Raw genomic sequence first — 20,053 nt, 5'->3', positions numbered from 1 at the left:
GAGGCTGAGGCAGGAGAATCGCTTGAACCCGGGAGGCAGAGGTTGCGGTGAGTTGAGATCACACCACTGCACTCTGGCCTGGTGACAGATTCAAACTCCGTCTCAAAAAAAAAAAAAAAAAAAAAAAAAAAGGATGGAGAGAAGAGGCTGCTGGGCCCAGGGGCTAGGAATGCTGAGAAGTCTCCTCAAATTCTCGTGATTTCTCAGTCACCTCAGATCTTGTCCCAGAACATTTTAAAGGCACCTCAAGGCCTCAGAGCCTAACCTCATCAAATCATTGATTCACAGTGAATTATTTATTGAATACACTGTAACCCTGAAAGCTTTACAGTCAGGGCCTCTCTCTCGATCCCTATCTGCTGTGACTCTTGTTTAAATCAAACTCAGATCTCCATGGTGATGTTAAAGCAAACACTGAGGGAGACTGGCCTGGGAGCAAAAATGCAGCTGGTGAAAAGCCAATGGGACATTTTAGGTAATGGGAGAAGGAAGGAAACAGACCTCTGACATCTACTAAGTGCCCAGCATTTTACACGCATTGTCTGCTGTCATCTTCATAAGAGCCCATGAGGTCTACAATGAGGTCTGAATGTTTAGGCTCATTTTACAGAGGAGACCCAGAGAGGTCACCAAGAAGGGAAATATGGAGCCAGAATTGAAACGAAGGTCTGTCTATGTGCACAGAGGACTTTCCATGCTTGTCATCACCTTAAGGGTAGAGTTCCCCTTACAGTGTAAGACTGTTTCTCTCTGAAGTCCCCCTCTTTCTAGATGACCAAAGGGCAAAGCATATCACCTCTTAAATTTTCCCATCTGAAAACTGGCTATGAACTCTCAGCATTATCTACCAAGAACAGCCTAATCAGCATGACAGCTCTTTGTTTGCTCCAACATTATGGGGGCACAGAGAGGAATGCTGTGATACCCAGGACAGCCCATAGGCTGGTAAGACACTCTGCAGAAGGCTTTGTCAATTTCAGCATGGTCACACCATGGGGATGTCCCCCAGGGCCATCATTGGCCTCTGCAGAGAAGGACTTTGATGCTTCTTTATATCAGTGAGTGTCAGAGGACGCTGCATTGCTGTTGGGCTTCACTGCTCAAATTCCTCAGACTGCATTCACAACATATGTTAAAATTCTATACATTAAATGACAGAAAAAAACAAGGAGACTTCCGGTTCCAAAATGGTAGCATAGAAGCAACCTGGCTTCACTCCCACCCACAGAAAACCAAAAAGCAAATATACAACACTGAGATGATCACCAGCAATATTTCAGAATGCAAATGTGAAGATGAGACTGTTCCCAGAGCCACAGAGAAGTGAAAAGACTCAGAGCAGATGGTAAGAAAATTGGACTTCCACATCCTTGATGCCTCTGTCCCCATCCTGCCTGGCATTGAGCCTGCAGAAAACTTACCACCAACTCACTGTTTCTGCCCTGGAAAAAGTGGGATTGAGGTGGACAACCAGCTTCCCCATCATCTTGGGTTCTCTGGCGGGAGACTGTTCCTGCCGTGATCCATAAAAAACATCTCAAGTGCTGAAGGGAGAAATATCCCTGAGGACATCAGAAACAAGGGAGGAAGGACTACCAAGCCCAGCCGTGAAAACTCTGCTCTGTAATTTGGCCAAAGGAGACTCCAAATCAGAGTGTCTGTTCAGCAGCACCATGCTGTTGGAGATTTATTCCACAGGTCTCCTGGGCATGAACCCATGGCTGCCATCCCCACACTACCCAGAAATCCCCTTTGAGACCTCCCCTATTTGGGAAAGGCAGCACTCCAGTCCTTTACTACAGCCAAGGAGAACCTGGGCTTAAGGCACCACTTAGAGTCCAAAAGGAGGCAGTGGCCTAGCAGTAAAGAATCTTTAACCAAAACAAGTCAGACAGAGAAGACTATAGTAAATAATGAATCCTTTAATGCAAAGACACTGACATACATCCACAAGAAACAATAGCAAACAGGGAACCATGATCTCCCAAAATGGACAAAGTAAGAAACCAGTAACTGACTCTAATGAGATGATGATACGTGAGCTCCTTGACCAAGAATTAAAAACTGCATATTTAAGAAAACTTCAAGATAACACAGAAAAGCAATTCAGATATTTATCAGAGTAATTTAACAGAGAGAAATCTTGGAACTGAGAAAAACACCTGTGGAACTGAAAATTTCACTAGAGGCTCTCAACAGCAGAATGGGTCAAGCAGAGGAAAGAATCAGTGAGCTTAAAGACAGGCTATTTGAAAATATAGTCAGAGGAGAAAAAAGAAAAAAGAATACAAAGGAACAAAGATCACCTGCAAAATATAGAAAATTACCTCAAAGAGCAAATGTAAGAATTATTGGTGTTCAGGAGAAAGTAGAGGAAGAGCAAGAGTTAGGAATCTTATTCAAAGAAATAATAACAGAAAACTTTCCAAAACTTGAAAAAGATATAAATATCCAGGTACAGGAAGGTCAGAGAACACCAAACAGATTCAACCCAAACAAGACTACCCCCAAGGCATATAATAATCACACTCTCAAAGGTCAAGGACAAAGAGAGGATTTAAAAAGCAGCAAGAGAAAAGAAGCAAATAACCCATACAGGAGCTTCAATTCATCCGGCAACAGACTTCTCAAAGGAAATCATACAGGCCAGGAATGAGTGGAAAGACATTTTCAAAGTGCTAAAAGAAAAAAAAAACTGTCATCCAAGAATACTATAGCCAGCAAAGTTATCCTTCAAATATGAAAGACAGATATCGTCTTTTCTAGACAAACAAAAGCTGAAGGAATTCACCACCCCCACATCTGTCTTAGAAGAAAGGTTAAAGGGAGTTTTTCCATCTGAAAGGAAAAAAAAATAAAAACACTAGCATGCAAAAAATACATAAAAAATAAAAAACACCCTGAAGGTTTAGAATCCATTGGTAAAATTAGGGACATGGACAAACCCAGAATACTCTAATACCATAATTGTGATACACAATCCACTCATAACTCTAGTATGAAGCCCAGAAGATACATCTATTGAAAACAGTAATAGCTACAACAACTTGCTAAGAAATAGGTAATATAGAAATATGTAAACTGAAACAACTAAAAGTAAAAATATGGGGGAGATGAGGATAAAGGGCATAATTTTTTTTGTTTCTATTCTTTTCTTTGTGATCTAAATTATTATCACTTTAAAATAACATGCTATATGATTTTATAAGCCTCATGATAACCATAATGCAAAAACCTATAATAGATTTAATAAAAATAAATATCAATGAATTTAAACATACTCCTAGAGAAAAAGCACTTAACCACAAAGAAAAATAGTAAGAAAGGAAGAGGGGATATACAAAATAAACAGAAAACAAGCAACAAAATGGCAATAGTAAGTCCTTACTTATGAATAATAGTACTGAATGTAAGTGACCTCGATTTTCCAATGAAAAGGTATAGAGTGGCTGAATGAATAAAGAAACAAATCTCAACTATATCATGCCTACGAGAAACCCACTTCACCTATAATGACACATAGACTGAAAGCGATGGGCTGGAAAAAGTTATTCCATGGAACTTGAAACCAAAAAAGAGCAGGAGTAGCTCTATTTATAGCCAATGAAATAGGCTGCAAATCAAAGCCTGTAAAAAGACACAAAGCAGGTCACTATATAATGATAAAGGGGTCAATGCACCATGAGGATATAACAATTCTAAATACCTATGCCCTCAACACGAATCTCCCAAGTATATAAAGCAAACATTAATAAATCTAAAGGAAGAGATAGACTGAAATACAGTAACAGCAGGGGACTTTAACACTCCTCTCAGTTATGAGCAGCTATGGACAGATCACCCAGACAGAAGATCAACAAAGGAACATCAGAGTTAAACTACACACTAGACCTAATAGGCCTAACTGGCATTTATGGAACATTTCACCCAAATGCTATAGAATTCATCAGCACATAGAACATTCTCCAGAATAGACCATATCTTAGGCCACGAAACAGGTCTGAACAAATTTTTAAAAGTAGAAATCATATCAAGTATCTTTTCTGACCGCAAATAAATAAAACTAGAAATCAATTACAAGAAGAACATCAGAAACTCCACAAACACATGGAAATTAAACAACATGCTCCTGAACGGCCAATGGGTCAATAAAGAAATTGAGAAAGAAATTATAAAATTTCTTGAAACAAACTAAAATGGAAACACAACACACCCAAATCTATGGGATACAGCAAGGAAATACTAAGAGGAAAGTTTATAGCAATAAACATATACTTTAAAAAATCAAGGAACTAGAAAAAACAAACCAAATCCAAAATTAATAGAAAGAAATAATAATAATCGGAGCAGAAATAAATGAAATTGAGACTACCAAACTATACAGAAAATCAATGAAATGAAAAGTTGGTCTTTTGAAAAGATAAACAAAATCAACAAAGTAGACCGACTAGAAAAGAAGAGAGAAAACTCAAAATAAATAAAATCAGAAATGAAAAAGAGACATAACAACTGAGATCACAGAAATACGAAGAGTTACTAGGACAAGTATAAACAACTATATGCCAACAAATTGAAAAACCTGGAAGAAATGGATAAATTCCTGGACACATACAACCCACCAAGATTGAACCATGAGAAAACAGAAAACCTCAATAAGTCAACAATTAGTAACAAAATCAAAGCTGTCATAAAGTCTCCTATCAAAAAAAAAAAAAGCCTAGGATCCAATGGTTTCACCACTGAATTCTACCAAACATTTAAAGAAGAACTGATACCAATCCTACTCAAACTGCTCAAAAATAACTGAAGAGGAGGAAATACTTCCAAACTCATTCTATGAAGCCAGCATTTCCCTGATATCAAAACCAGAAAAGGACACAACAAAAAAAAACGACAGGTCAATATGAATAATGATCCAACAATCCTCAACACAACGCTAGCAAACTGAATCCAACAACACACCACAAAGATAATACACCACAATCAAGTGGATTTTGTACCAAGGATACAGTGATGGTTTAACATATGCAAATCAATAAATATGATACATCACATACAAACTAGGCAAAGAAGGAATATACTCCAAAATAATAAAGGCTATATACAACAAACCCACAGCCAACATTATACTGAATGGAGAAAAGTTGGAAGTATTTCCTTTAAGAACTGGAGCGAGACCAAGATGCTCACTTTCACCACTCGTATTCAACATGGTACTGGAAGTCTTGGCCACAGCAATCAGCCAAGAGAAAGAAATGAAAGGCATCCAAATTGGAAAAGAGGAAGTAAAATTATCCCTGTTTACTGATGACATGATCTTATAGCTGGAAAAACTAAAGACTCCATGAAAAAACAGATTTGATAAATGAATTTAGTAAAGTTGCAGGATACAAAATCAATGCCACAAAAATCAGCAGTGTTTCTTTATACCAATATTGATCTAGCTAAGAATGAAATCAAGAAGGCAATCCCATTTAAAATAGCTACCAGAAAAATACCTACAAATAAATTTAACCAAGGAAGTGAAAGATCTCTACAAGGAAAACTACAAACGCCTCTTTAGAAATTGTAGATGACACAAATGAAAAAACATTTCGTACTCATGGATTAGAAGAATTAATACTGTTAAAATGACCATACATTCCAAAGCAATCTACAGGTTCAATGTAATTCCTACCAAAATACCAATTCATTTTTCACAGAATTAGAAAAAATAACCCTAAATTCAAATGGAACCCAAAAAGAGCCCACACAGCAAAAGAAATCCTAAGCAAGAAGAACAAAGCTGGAGGCACCATGTTACCTAACTTCAAATTATATTACAAGGCTACAGTGACTAAAACAGCATGGTACTGTTATAAAAACAGACAGATAAACCAATGGAACAGAATGGAGAACCCAGAAATAAAGCCACATATTTACAGCCAACTCATTTTTGCCAAAGCTGACAAAAACATAATTAGGAAAAACACACACTCTTCAATAACTGGTGCTGGGAAATATGAATTGTCCTATGCAGAAGAATGAAAATGGACCCCTATCTCTCACCATATACAAAAATCAACTCAAGATGGATTAAAGACTTTAATGTAAGGCCCAAAACTATAAAAATGCTAGAAGAAAACCTAGGGAAAGCTCTTCTGAATATTTGTCTAGGCAAAGAATTTATGACTCAGACCAGAAAAGCACAGGCAACTAAAACAAAAATAGGCAAACAGGCCTTAATTAAACTGAAAAGCTTCCACACAGCAAAAGAAATAACCAACAGCATGGACAGACAACCTACAGAACGGGAGAAAATATTTGCAAACTATTCATCCAACAGGGGATTAATATCCAGACTTTATAAGGAACTCAAACAACTCAACAACAACAAAAAACAAATAATCATATTTAAAAGTGGGCAAAGGACACAAATAGACATTTTTCAAAAGAAGACATACACATGGTCGACAGGCAGATGAAAAAATGCTCAACATCACCAATCATCAGAGAAATGCAAATTAGATCCACAATAAGATATCATCTTACACCAGTCAGAAGGGTATTAATAAAAAGACAAAAAAACAGATGTTGGTGAGGATGTGGAACAGTGCAACTCTTGTACACTGTTCATGGAAATATAAGTTAGTACAGCCTCTACGGAAAACAGTTCAGAGATTGCTCAAATACCTAAAAATAGAATGACCATTAGATCCAGCAGTCCCACTACTAGGTATCTACCCAGAGGAAAAGGGAAAAGAAATTAGGATATCAAAAAGATACCTGCACTCATATGTTTATCGCAGCACTATTCACAATAGAAAAGATGTGGAATCAACTCAAGTGTCTATCAATGGATGACTGGATAAAGAAAATGTGGCGTATATACACAATGAAAGACTACTCAGCCATGAACATGAATGAGATCATGTCTTCTGCAGCAACATAAATAGAACTGGAGGTTATCTTAAGTGAAACGAGGCAGACACAGAAAGACAATGGAACAGAACGTAGAACCCAGAAATAAAGCCACATATTTACAGCCAACAAATACCACATGTTCTCACTCATAAATGGATACTAAAATATATATATATATATATACACATGGAGGCAGAGAAAATGACAGGCAGTGGAGACTTGGAATTGTGATGGGGTATGGGGGGGTGGAGTATCCAAAATTACTTCGTGCATACAGTGTACATTATTCGGGTGATGAATACGCTAAAAGCCCTGACTTCACCATTATGCAATCTACACATGTAACAAAATTATACTTGTACCTCATAAATTTATATATATAAATCATAATAAAATTTAAAGAAAAATTAAAGATTATGGAATTAAATGAGATTAAGAAATGTTGTGTAACCTTCTCCTGGAGAAGTATAATGTGTATTAGTGTATCAGAGACGCTGATAAATCCTACCATAAAGAAATCTGAAACTTTCTTCCCTAAAATATATTTATCAAATATGACCACACAATACGTATTTTCTGGAATCAGCTATTACTTGAAATACCTTAAATTACCATTCAGGAAGCATTCCCTTCCCTCCACCCCACCAACCTCCTCAAACTGTACTCCCCCTGCCCCATTGAGGTTGAAACTGACCATGGCTTGGCAAGTGGAACCCTAGCAAATGTGAGTTGAGCAGAAGTCTTAAAACGTGCTTGTGTGGTTGAGCTTGGTTCCTGAGCTCTGGTGTTCTGCATAAGAAGAACATGTCCTGGTGGCCTCAGTCCTGTTCCTGTCAGCTCGAGTCCCAGTATAAACAGATATGAAGCAGACCCAAACCCATCAGCCAACAGCCTGAACACCCAGCCAAGCCTTGGCCAAAGTAACCAAACCACAGTCAACACAGGGATGTGAGAATAAATGCTGAGTGCATGCCACTGGGTTCGTTATTGCCATATAGCTGACTAATACACCATCCATCAGAATTGCTATTCTAACAATTGCACTTCGAGACATAAATGTGGTATGGTAAAACACTCTTAGGAGGAAACCTCCTTAGAAGGTGTTGGGAAAGAATGAATGGTACCTGGCAGGAGTTCAAGACACATTTGGAGGGCACATCTTAAAATTAAGGGGCCTGGAAATGACATGGGCTTTTTAGAGTAGAGAGGTAGGGGTCAAGAAAAAGTTAAGCAACCCAATGTAAAAAGACAGGCACGAGATATGAGCAGGTGAGTCACAGAGGAGGAGACCCAAAAAGTCAATAAACATAGAAAAATATGTTCCATCTTACCAGGTATGAGGAAGATGCAAAATAACAAGATTAAGCTGTAATCTCACACCCACTTGAGTGCAAACATGGAAAGTCTGATGACTCCAAGGTGTGGAGCAGTGAGTCACCTCACAGATAAGCTGGCAATAGGTAGAGAAAAAGAAAGTTGTGCACACATCTTCCACCCTATCCAAGCATCTGACTGGAGACGTGTTCACAGGTGCTCGCTGCAGCCCTGACTGGAGTGGCAAAATCTCAGGATAGAAATCCTAACACTCCCACAGCAGGGGAATACATGAATCAAATAGATTACATGTGCTACATGGACAAATTACCTAAACAAAGTTGGGCACATAAAGCAAACTTCAAAAGGCAAAGTAATGCCATTCTTTGCAAAACAAGCTAAGCAGCAGAACATATTGATTGCAGGTAGACATACATATCTACATACGGACAGACAATCAAGATACATTATGATGTGTATATTGTGTTTTATGTTTTTAATATAAAAGGGGTATGACCCACACCAATTTCAGGGTAGAGGTTACTTCCAGGTGGGTGGTGAGGGTGGGTGTGAGAGAATGGAGGAGAGAATCTATCATAGTGTATTTCTTTGAGAGAGAGCAATTCCAAACATATATGGAAAAAGTTGACATTGATGAGAGCTAGATTACAGGCATTGAGCTGGACTGGGCTCTGGTGTGGTAAAAACTGAAGCCCTAAATTTCAATGGCACCTACATTATTCCTGCTCACCATCCACTGGCCCACACTAATCATGCGACCCCAAATTAACCACAAGGGAGGCCGGGAAGAAGGGAATGATGGATTATTTAGTGAACATTCATTTGGCTCTGTTTCGTGAGTACCTGGGCATGTGTCCTACCATGGTCGGTACTTTTCAGGATATGTTCAAGATTTCTTAATTAAAGTGAAGATAAAGAAAAAGAATCACTTCCTATCCCTAACAAAAAGGAGAGGATTCAACCAAGTCATTCTAGAGAAAACCTGAGACCAGCTCCACCCCCAATTATCCTGAGACTGCCCCTGGATGAAGGTCCTGCTTGAGGTCAAATGCACCCAGGAAGTGGTAGGGTTGGCCCAGCATTAGTGTGGTCCTTGTTCAGGGATGGCACAGGCACAGAGTCCCCTGGTCTATAGGACTGTCCCTCTGTTTCAAATCCACTCTGCCCAACAGCCGTGCTCAGTGTGAAGCAAGGGTGATCCCTGAGGCTGCATCACAGCAGGAGGCAGGACATAGGGAGCAGCCAAAAGTAAGCTTTCTCTCCAGCTCAGAATGCTTGCAGAACCCTGTTGCCCCTCCTGACAGAATCAGAGCCAACTCTGATTTCCTGGCTTCCACAGCATCCCCTAAGATGACCCTGTAAATGTAAAGGGTCTTCTCGGTCTCAGCAGTGTTTCCCAAAAACCACACCACCATCCATCCTTTCTTCCATCCACCCATCCATCTGTCCATCCATCAGTCCATCCATCCATCTATTTATCCAGCCATCTGTCTGCCTATCCATCCGTTTATCAATCCATCAATCCATTCATCTGTCTATCCATCCATCAATCCATTCATCCATCTGTCCATCCATCTATCCATCCATCCACCCACCCATCCATCCATATATCCATCTATTCATCTATCCATCCATCCACCCACCCATCCATCCATATATCCATCTATTCATCCATCCATCCATCAATCCATTCATCCATCTGTCCATCTATCAGTCCATCCATCTATCCATCCATTCGTCCACCCATCTATCCATCCATTCATCTATCCATGTATCCATCCATTCATCCACCCATCAATCCATTCATCCATCTGTCCATCTGTCCATCCATCCATCTGTCCATCAATTCATCTATCCACCTATCAATCCATTCATTCATCTATCCATTCATCCATCCATCCATCCATTCATCTATCCATCTATCTATCCATTCATCCATCTCTCCATTCATCCATCCATCCATATGTCCATCCATTAATCTATCCATCTATTCTTCCATTCATCCATCCATCCATCCATCTCCCCATCCATCCATCCATCCATCCATTCTTCTATCCATCTATTAATCCATTCATCTATCTGTCCATCCATCCATCCATTCATCCATCTGTCCATCCATCCATCCATTCATCCATCCATCTGTCAAGCCATTCGTCCATCTGTCCATCCATCCATCTGTCCATTCATCCATCCACCCGGCTGTCCATCTGTCAATCCATTCATGCAATGCCCAACATGTATCTCCTATGCCAGATCTGAGTTTGGTTCCAGGGATCTGGTGATCAATAAGATAAACCTGGCAGGTCTCCATCCTTGCATCCTCAACCAGCCTATGTTCTAGTGGTGGTGGTGGTGGTGGTGGGGTAAACCATAAACAGGAACTCCCACATTTCAATGAGAGAGGTTATAAAGAATGCCTGGGGGCCTCTTTGCACCAAGTAGTGAGGGAAGCTTCTTTGAAGAAAAGAGGTTTATGGGGAGACTGAATGGGGGGCAGGATCCAGTACCTGGGGTTGGTGCCACATGCACTCCAGGCAGCAGCCGTAGCATGCACAAGCCCTTACAGGGACTGAGCTCAGTGTAGTCCAGGGTCAGCCAAGAGGCTACTGTCACTGGACATTGAACAGTAAGAGGTAGAGTGGGAGGAGCTGAGACTGGGGATGGGGTAGGAGCTGGGGATGGGGTCTTTGCAGGGGGTATGGCTTGTATGTTATTTCAAGTACCCTGGAAGGATTTTAAACCTGGGTCCTAACCAGCCCAACCTCTGGCTACTTGAAGTGTGGTCCCCAGACCAGCAGCATGGGCAGCACTCGGGAGCTTGTTAGAAATGCAAAGTCTTGGGTTGCCCTCCAGACCCTAGACCGGTGGAATCTGACCATGTGTTCCTTGCAGGAAGATCCCAGGAGACTCGAGTGCCCGTGGAGTCTGAGAAGTGCTGTACTAGATCCTCTCCCGGGGAAAACCTCTGGGAGGACCTACCTTGAACTCACGCCTTCCCTGGCTGGCCCAAGCTGCAGCACTTTATAAGGGCTTTTCTAAGTGACTTTCTTGTGCCTCTGCTGAGACCCCGCAGTCTACACATCGAGCTTTGCTCAACCCTCTGTGGCTTCTGTGGCTTGTGTGGGCAAGACCACGTGGAGGAGCACGCCCTGCACACTTCAAACCCTGATGCCAACCAGGGGCTTTCCAGGGAAGAATGGTGCTCCCCTCCTCACCCCCAGCCTTTTGCACCGATTCAAGGGGGCCTGAGATTGAGCAGGAGACCCCCATCACCACCACAAGAAGAAAGGGGCAGAGCACTGGATCATCAGGGAAGCCAGGAGGGGGTGCCGCTGACATGCGGCCCGTCAAATGCAGGACAATTAAAAACACATTCAGCTTCGAGCCACTTTCAGAATGAAAAGACCATACCTGTCATTAAAAGTGTATTTATTGCAATTACACAGAAGGATTCTTAGGAGACTCAGTGCACATTCATTAATTGTGTCTTTAATAGCCCTATTTAATATGTGCTCTCCAGACGAGGGCACCGCCAGCCTTCCATCCACAGGGGCCTCAAATGCAGACAGAGGGTGGGGGTGGGAGGAAGCAGCATCTTGAAGAGAGAGTGATGGCAAGCTCTCAACTCTCAGCACCATCTTCCTGCGTGAGTCCCAAAACTGAGGGTGAGGACAGGAGCAGGTAATGTGCAAAGCAGAAAATGTGAGTAGTAATTAAAACAGAACACTGCTCCTCCTTACTAGGAAACAAACAACAACAAAAAAAGCAAATTAAAGCAATGATGCCGTCCCCTTCCTGCCCTCAGCTCCTCCTGTCAAATGAGCAGGAGTTAGAAAAGTCGCCGGCAGGATGCAGGGCACTGCCCGGGTGGGAATGCACATTCGTCTTGAGGAAGAATTGAATGCCATTGCACACCAGCTGTAAATCCATTCACACTCCCTGGCTGTCATGTAACTGATTCATTCCAGGGAACAAAATGAAAATGAAAACTACCTGCTTAAGTTTTTTATGGCAGCATCAATAAGGGGACAGCTAAGTATTAGAGTGAACCAACTCCAGGGGCTCGTAACAGCCATAAAAGAAATGATGACGCAGACCTTGTCACTACATGGAAAAACTAGAAACATATTTTATAAATGATAAAAAGAATATAAAACTGCATTCTGTGTCTCTACCTATATAAATATGTTAGCATCAGAAAAGATAATATAAACAAAGAAAGTAATTGCTCCGATGGGTAGGGATGTGGGTGAACTTTGGTAAGATGACTAATGTCTCTGCAAGCATTTTTAATAAAGGCGAAGAAACATCTGGGTATAGAGACAGTGATGAGAAGGGAACACGGAAAATTAAAATCTGTCAATTTGCTTTGGAGAAAAACTGAATTTAGATCATGCACTGTTCTAGGGACATTTCACACATTTCCTCATTCAGTTCTCACAGCTTCCCCTCAGGGGCATCTTATCCCCATTTACCAGACATGGAGACGGAGGCTCTCTGGAGCAGAAAGAAGTCCCCACCACCCCACCCTTGGAGCAGCTGCGAGTGGGTGGTTTGGCCTCTCTGCTGCCACCTGCTTCTGAGGAATCCTGTCTGGAGCCTGTAAGTGGTTTTGGGCCCCATGCCAGGGGGCCAGACACAGTCAGTCCCACCCCACCCCACCCCCACCGCACAAGGACTCCAGCAAACGTAAACTAAGCCGGCAACTCCGTCGTATAAGTGCAGATCACACCGGGAAAGAAAAGATCATTCCCTGTTCAGACAACACTTCACACAGTCTCATTGCCTCCACATCCAGCCACGCTGAGAGGCTGCAGTGAGGGGAGGGAAGCGGGTACTCTGGAAACTTCTGAGGCGGTTAGCCCCAGGCAGATCCCTCCATGCCAAGGAGGACTGCAGCCCAGCACTTGACAGACATACTGGAGTTGGGGCAAATCAGGTAACTGAGGGCCTTTGCTGGAAGAAGAAGACTTGACCATCTCCGTCCGCTTTGTCACTGAGGAACCCACCCTGAGACCCTCTGCCCAGCAGCGAAGGCGCCCTCCCTGGGCCTGCCCCGTCCAGGAGTGTTGCCTCCAAAACCTGCCTTGGAACATACATTTTCAAAGAGCAGCAATGACATTTCACAGGGCCCACGGAGCTTACACTTTTCTGCTCTTGTCTCGAAGTAGTGAACATTGCTGAGCCCAGCACTGGAGGAACGAGACATTTTTAAAGCAACCCCACCAGCACATAAAGCAACGGGGGGCCGTGGCAGGGAACATCTGTCCTCTACACAGGGATACGACCCATCACTCACCCCCCATTTTCTGGTGGTGACGACGGAATTAGAGGAGACCAGTGGGTCTGGGGAGTGAATCCACACCGAGAAGAGCTTCTAGGAAAAGCGTTTTTGCTGGGAGCGGCTGAGGACTACTCGGGGGACTGTGAGTGCCTTAACCCCTGAGCTTGGCCTCATTTAGCAGCACAGATGACCAGGCCCGTGGGCTCCAGGTGATGCCATTCCTTCCACCACAAAGAAAGAACCCAACTTGAGACATGTTTCAACAACTTCCCAGAGCATCGCAGAAATCCCTCATTAAGAACCAACACAATGAATCACCAAACCCCTTAGCTAAAAGCAAAGCCAAAAATAGAAAATAAACCAACTCGAGGTCCTGATCAGCAGGTAGAGGCATCTTTTTATGGATTTCAAATAGAAAAAATGAATTAATTATTACTTGAGAAACATATGTTGGAAACCAAAATGGTTTCACACCCAGAGAACATGGAGGTGGTAATCGGTACATGGAAGAAAGAGAATCTTTTGCAGGAGAAAAGCTTTGAAACCACAGCCCAGAGGCTGGGGACCATCTGTACCCTTCCTGGGTGAGTGGATGTAAATATTGAGGAGGATGATAACCAAAATGGGTTCTCAAATCCTCCTTCTTTCTCATCTCATTGAAAACTTCAAAGGGGCAATCTAATGTTCCTGGGCTGAATTCACATTTCACACATAAAGAGATATCCCCCATCGCCAGTGGCTTATTTATTTACCAAGCTCTTTGGCTAAGCCTGGAAGAAAGAAAAACGCCCAAACAATGAGGATAATCAGAGCCTTTGGTGGACTCCAGGAGCTGCGTGTGAAGTTCTGAGCACAAGCGAAGGGAAATTGTGCACTGACCTGAATTCACAATGCAAACCCTCCTCCTCCGGGGAGGAAAGAAAGGAAGCGGGGAGAAAAACAGAAAGAAAAGAAAGCCAAGACGCTTTCTGAACAGTTGTCTATTCTGCAGTGCAGTTTATACCCACTGCCCAAACTGTTAAGCTACTTTCAACTTTTCCTTTATGCATTTTCTAGCCAAAGAAAAGTCGGGAGGCCACTGACTCACAGGGGCTGCCACAGTGAGGTGTTTGGATCTCGGTCCTCAGCTGAGAGCCTGGGAAGATGGCACGCAGGTGCATAAGAGAAAGGCCTGCCATCGGGCTGACTTACCGCCACAGAGAACTTTCCAGAACCTTCCCCATGTCTGCGTGGTAGTACTTCGTCAGGATCAAGATCACCTGTGGTGTTAACAGAAAGTAAAAGGCAGAAATCAGTGGGTTCCAAGGTTCTCAAAGAGAGGTACAGTGACACCACTCCGTGCCAGAATTTGGGGTCTCTAAATAACAGCCGCCCAGGGGCCTCTCTTAGTCAGTATCCCTGAGAGGCTCTGGGCCACCCTACATGAGAGCCCTTAGACGTGGGCTTATTTCTGCTCTGAGGACGTGCTTGTGCTCTGCAGAATGACTCTGGGAACATCTGAATCCAGTGATATCCACACAGTAGCTGCCATTTGTTGGAAATAATTCAAACCCAGCCCTGGACAATCCCAAACTGTGGCAAAGGGAGTGCCAGGGCAGTGGTCCCTATGTGAGGATGGAGCGCATTTGGCAAGGCTTCTGGAGACGGGGCTCTGTCTCCACCAGCGCGTTAGAGGATCCCCTAAGCCTGCTGGAAACAGCTGCCGGGGCTGCCACCCAAGACCAGAGCAGGTCCCTGTGGTCCGTCTGTCATTACTGGTCCTGGAGTGGTGCCTGGGGAGGCACAGCCAAGATGCTTGGGGGCCCAGGAGTCCTCTGTGGCGCACACCCGTTTTTGTTGTTGTTGAAACCATTCATTCATTCATTCATTCATTCATCACACATGGGGCCCCACCTGACCACGCTGTTTGCATTTCAGGCCTGTGCAGACAATGCAACTATTTATAAAAATGAAAATACAAGTGTTTAGGAGCACACAAAAAAAGTTGGGGGGTGGGGAATAAGGATGCACCGGCCCTGATGGGAAAAAGATTTTCCCAATTACTGCACCAGCCACTGCGTTTCCATGTACATCAAATTTCATTTCACTCACTGCCAGTCCCTGTTAGCTGTTCCTAACACTCCCATGGCTAGGGTAGCCCCCGGGAGGTAAGATGGGAACAGCTTTGGGTTTTGGAGCAGCTGTTAGCCTCGTTATTTGGGGTCACCACCCTGGTCATCCCCAACGGTCGGGCTCCTCCGTGGAAGCAGAGCTCCCTGTGCTCGGTCCTAAGGTGCCGTTTCCACAGATGGCAGCTGGGCTGACCTAGTATCTTTCTTTCCCTGGTGATTTGAGCAGGGAGGACATGAGGAGGGGCTGTTGCCCGAGGTGGGACAGCGTGCATCTTACAGGCAGCGATGATTTAAAAAAGCGAGGCCTTGTCAATCAAGGCCAGATTGGCTATGCCATGTTCAGGAACAAAGCGATTTTCTCTTGTCAGCTCACAGCCTGCCGTCAGAGCCAGGTCCCTCCGAGGAGTGGGGAGCTGACAGGGTGTGGACTTTAACCCATTGATTCATATTTGATATAGTCACGCTGTTCCCAGAGGGGATTTTGTACAGCCTAGAGTGGCAGCTGGAAGGGACCTCAAAGTCTGTTTGATCCGGCCGCATCTAGGAGGAAATCCCTGCCCCCTCCCAATCTGATCTTGAAGCAGTGAGATCCAGGCTCTGCCCTGGCCTTGAGGGGTGGAGCTTGGCTCTGGAGGGCACCCTGCCCTTCTGCAGACTGCTGGGTTTGGGGCGCACCCTGCTGTGAGGCTGGCTTCACGTCCCCGTCACTCCTGCCTGTACCTTCCAGCTCTGCCACTGTGGACAGTCACCCAATCACCCAGCAAGACTGCTTCCTCCTCCCCCTCCCTCGAGGGGAGAGTCCCCACCAGTCCACCCCCTCATTCTAAACCCCAGCATTTGGGACCTTTGCACAAGGCGTTCCTCACCCTGGGATGCTCTTCCCCAAATCCCCCAGCCCTATTTCCTCGGTGAATTCCTGCTGAACCTTCAGATCTCAGCCTGACTCACACCACCCCCAGGAAGGCCCCCGACACTGGGCTCAATGCCCCCTCCATACACCCCCCTCCAACCCTGCCGGACCTCCCTGCAACCCCACACAGCTCACAGGGTCTGCTTCTACTGCTGAGGGATAAACTGTGAAGGGTGGGGACCTTGTTTATCTCCCCATTGCGGGGCACAGCACCTGCCATATAACAAGCACTCACACCACTCACTGAAAGAAATACAGGTGACTTTACCCAAAGGAAGGATCATTTATGCAGTGAAGTCGGGCAGAGGCCAGTGCCCCCCTCCCCACCACCACCGCACTCCTTCCATCAAGAGGACCCCCTTCCACTCTGTCTTGGGGACAGAATCGTTCTACTGGCTTCAACTGGCCAAGCCAAATGAGACTTTGGGTTCCTGTGGGGTTGGCTTTGCCCAGGGCTGAAACAAGGAGGTCGCCCAGGAAGGGCCAGTGCTGGAGAAGCCAGACAGCAAGGCAGCCCCACCACGCCCTGACTCGGCAGTCATCAAGGAGAAGGACCCTGAAGTGAGGTCAGACCACCCGGGTTCCACGCTTGGCTCTGCACTAGCAGACCCTCGACTTCAACACATCTCAGTTTTCCAGTCTATGATGATGCCATGGTGACGATTAAATATTCAGTAGCAAACGTGAAATGACCCATAAGCCATAGGAGCCGTCGTCATTCAGAATAATGATAGCTAATAACCACTGGTTTCAGCCCTGCCACCGACGAGCCCCACAGTTACAGCAACCCCCGCCATGCCCCAGGGATACCGAAGAGGTGCTGCCCCCACGCCCCCAGGAGCCACATGTTATTATCCCTGTTTTACAGATGAAGGAACTAAAGCAGAGAGCGCTTCAATATTTTGCCAAAAACTACACACTCAGCAAGCGGCAGAGCTAGAATTTGATCCCAGGCAATTCGACGTCAAGCTTGGGCTCTTCACTGCCACGCTGAAAGCCTGTGTTTTCAGAAGAAACTTCTATTAAAAGTAGTTTCAAAGAACCAACACTTACGACATGCCCTTCTGGGGCCCTCAGCTAACAGCTTTGGAAATGAAATATCCCCGGGACAGTTTTTTTCAGTGGCTGATGTGTTAGCCTTGGGGCTCTTTGATCTGGGTGGGAGAAAAATCGGGAATGTGAGTCAGAGCCACACAGCCCCGGCCGTTGCCAAGGGTCTCCTCCCATCCAGAGGCTGCCTGAGCCCGCAGCCCACAGGGATCTTTCCCAGACGGCCAGGAATGTCCAAGCAACAGACGAGGAAAGAAGAGCTACTGCTGTCCACAAGAGGTCGGCCGCGGCCGCCCCTCGTCACTTCGAAGGCTCCTCAGGATACATGCGTCACCCCACGTCTCATCCTCTCGCCTCCCATCCTCCCGGCCGTGGGGAAGGCAGTGCACGAATCTGTTCCTATTCTCCCAAAGCCATGTCACCAAATGGGCCCGGGAGCCGGGGTGCTGGGTTCCAAATCTGTGCCAGCTCAGCCTGTGACAAGCATCGACTCATCCACTCTCTCGCAGCACCCCCCGCCGACTGGGAGGGGCCCATATTACTGTTCTCACATTACGGCTGAGGAAACTGAGGCACAGAACCGCCCAGTGACCTGTGGCATCGCACACAGCAGAGCCAGGAGCTCTTGTGCCCAGGCCCAGGGCTTTTATGGGTCTGCACTTCATTGCTGCCCTCCCCACTCTGTGATGCCTGCCTCCTAAGCACGGGACAAGCAGATGCCCAGGGCTCCTCCGGTGCACTACCACCCAGGACCAGCCCAGCAGCCCTGCACCCTGAAAGGTCAACCCGGGACCCCAGGCAGAGACCTCAGCCTCTTTGGAATTCCCGAACCTGCCCGCCCTGAGGCTGCCAGGCAGTAAGCTCCATGACGGCGGGGACTCACCCACCCCTAAACCCCCGTGAGCCTAGCACAGAGTGGAAAAATCCATCAATCTTTCTTTGAGTAAATCAATGAGTGGGTGAGTCCATGAGGACACGAATGAGCATCCACACAGCAGCTGATGCAGACAGGAGGGAGAACCTGTCCTTCAGGCCCAGTCCCAGCCAACCCCAAAGCCCCTGATGTCCGGGGGCTCCCCGCAGAGCCCATCACCCGCTCCTCCTGACACCTAAGGGTGGGGAACATGCCCTGTCCTGGAGGCCCAGGGCTCCTTCACAGCAATGCCCATCCTAACCCTCAGGGGACGGGCTCCAGAACCCTGAGAGACACAAGGCTTCATCTTCCTTAGCCCAGTGAGAGCCCACACGAGGAGTTCCCCAGCGTGGAGTGTTCCAGATAGCCAGGACCAGGGCCAGGTCTGTGACCTGCACAGCCACGAAGCCCCTGAGCTTGGTTTCATGCTCTGCTGTTGCTGTCTTGAAATTCTTGAGAATGTCTGAACGAGGGCTTTGTGTTTTCACTTTGTGCTGAACCCTGTAAATAACAGGGCCGGTCCGGCGGCAGCTGCCACTCCTCTAGCTTCTGCGAGTTTCAACGCTCCTCCAGCCCTGCTAATGGTTAGGGACTGTGTGTCTGCAGGGCACCCCGATTTTATTCACCCATTGTGCACCCACCTCCCTTGCAAGTGAGGGCGGATCTGGGTGAGGGGCTGGAAGGAGGTGTGTCAGATTCAACAACAGAGCTCACAGGAACTCAGGATGCCATCACCACTGCTTCATTTTAGAAATAAGGAAACTGAGGTTCAGAGAAAAGAAAGGGTTTGGCGGGGACAGACCCTGGTCCTGGTAGATCCACATCCACAGCCCAGCCCCCACATCCACTGCCTCTCGCTTTATTCCAGGGAAGGGCCTGCTCCCTCCCTGAGAGGGACTGAGGGTACCCTTCCCCAGAAGGAAAAGAACCCTGAAGTCCACACTCAGTTCCTGGAGAGACCCTAGGCCGGCCATGGAGCCCCACCCCCTGATCACCACAGCCGGCCCCACCTCCACCACACAACTCAGTGCCAAGCCCTGTGCTGGGCTCATAGGAGGGTCCTCTGCTCTGTGCTGAGCCGTCCAACTTGCCTGGAGATGAGGGGCCTGGGCTACGTCTCAAAGCTCTGGCAGTGGGAGGGAGCCGAGGCTAACCAGCCTCGGACCCACAATGGCATTAACAGGACTTTCTGCTGCTCTGGGGAAAGGGGGCTGGCTCAGAGGAAGTCTCAGCTCCAGGGCTGATGGGCCAGCAGCAAAGTCGTCAGCGTCTTCACCTGTGAACAGCATGAACTGGGAGGTCAATGCTGTCTTTACCAGGTGGCCCTGGCAGAGTGGGCACTTCTCAGATGGATTAAAATAAAACAAAGAGGGTGTGATGCAGGGTGGCCAGGCTCACTGAGCCTCGGTTTCCTGATCTGAGAAATGGTGCTAACTTGGAGATTGCGGGAGGGTCTCCCCATGTCTTTGTGTCCATCCACACAAACTTAGACCAGAAATCAGAACATAGACGCCCAAGGCTCAGCCCCTCCTCCCTGAGTGGTCACT

At 45.8% G+C, this 20,053-nt stretch overlaps 1 protein-coding gene across 5 annotated transcripts in view; it reads right to left on the bottom strand.

The window, feature by feature from the left end:
* The window catches only part of SORCS2 (sortilin related VPS10 domain containing receptor 2), a 552,106-nt gene that overhangs the window by 331,581 nt on the left and 200,472 nt on the right, over nucleotides 1-20,053 (bottom strand). For all 5 annotated transcript variants that reach the window (XM_016951273.4, XM_016951274.4, XM_016951275.4 and 2 more), the window contains exon 2: nucleotides 14,714-14,781. In XM_016951273.4, the coding sequence (XP_016806762.3) occupies nucleotides 14,714-14,781 (68 nt within the window). The remainder of the gene's footprint in view (nucleotides 1-14,713; nucleotides 14,782-20,053) is intronic.

Source organism: Pan troglodytes, chromosome 3, assembly GCF_028858775.2.
Source record: "Pan troglodytes isolate AG18354 chromosome 3, NHGRI_mPanTro3-v2.0_pri, whole genome shotgun sequence".
In the NCBI taxonomy this organism is placed as follows: domain Eukaryota; kingdom Metazoa; phylum Chordata; class Mammalia; order Primates; family Hominidae; genus Pan; species Pan troglodytes.
This window is presented reverse-complemented; position numbering and strand designations above follow the sequence as displayed.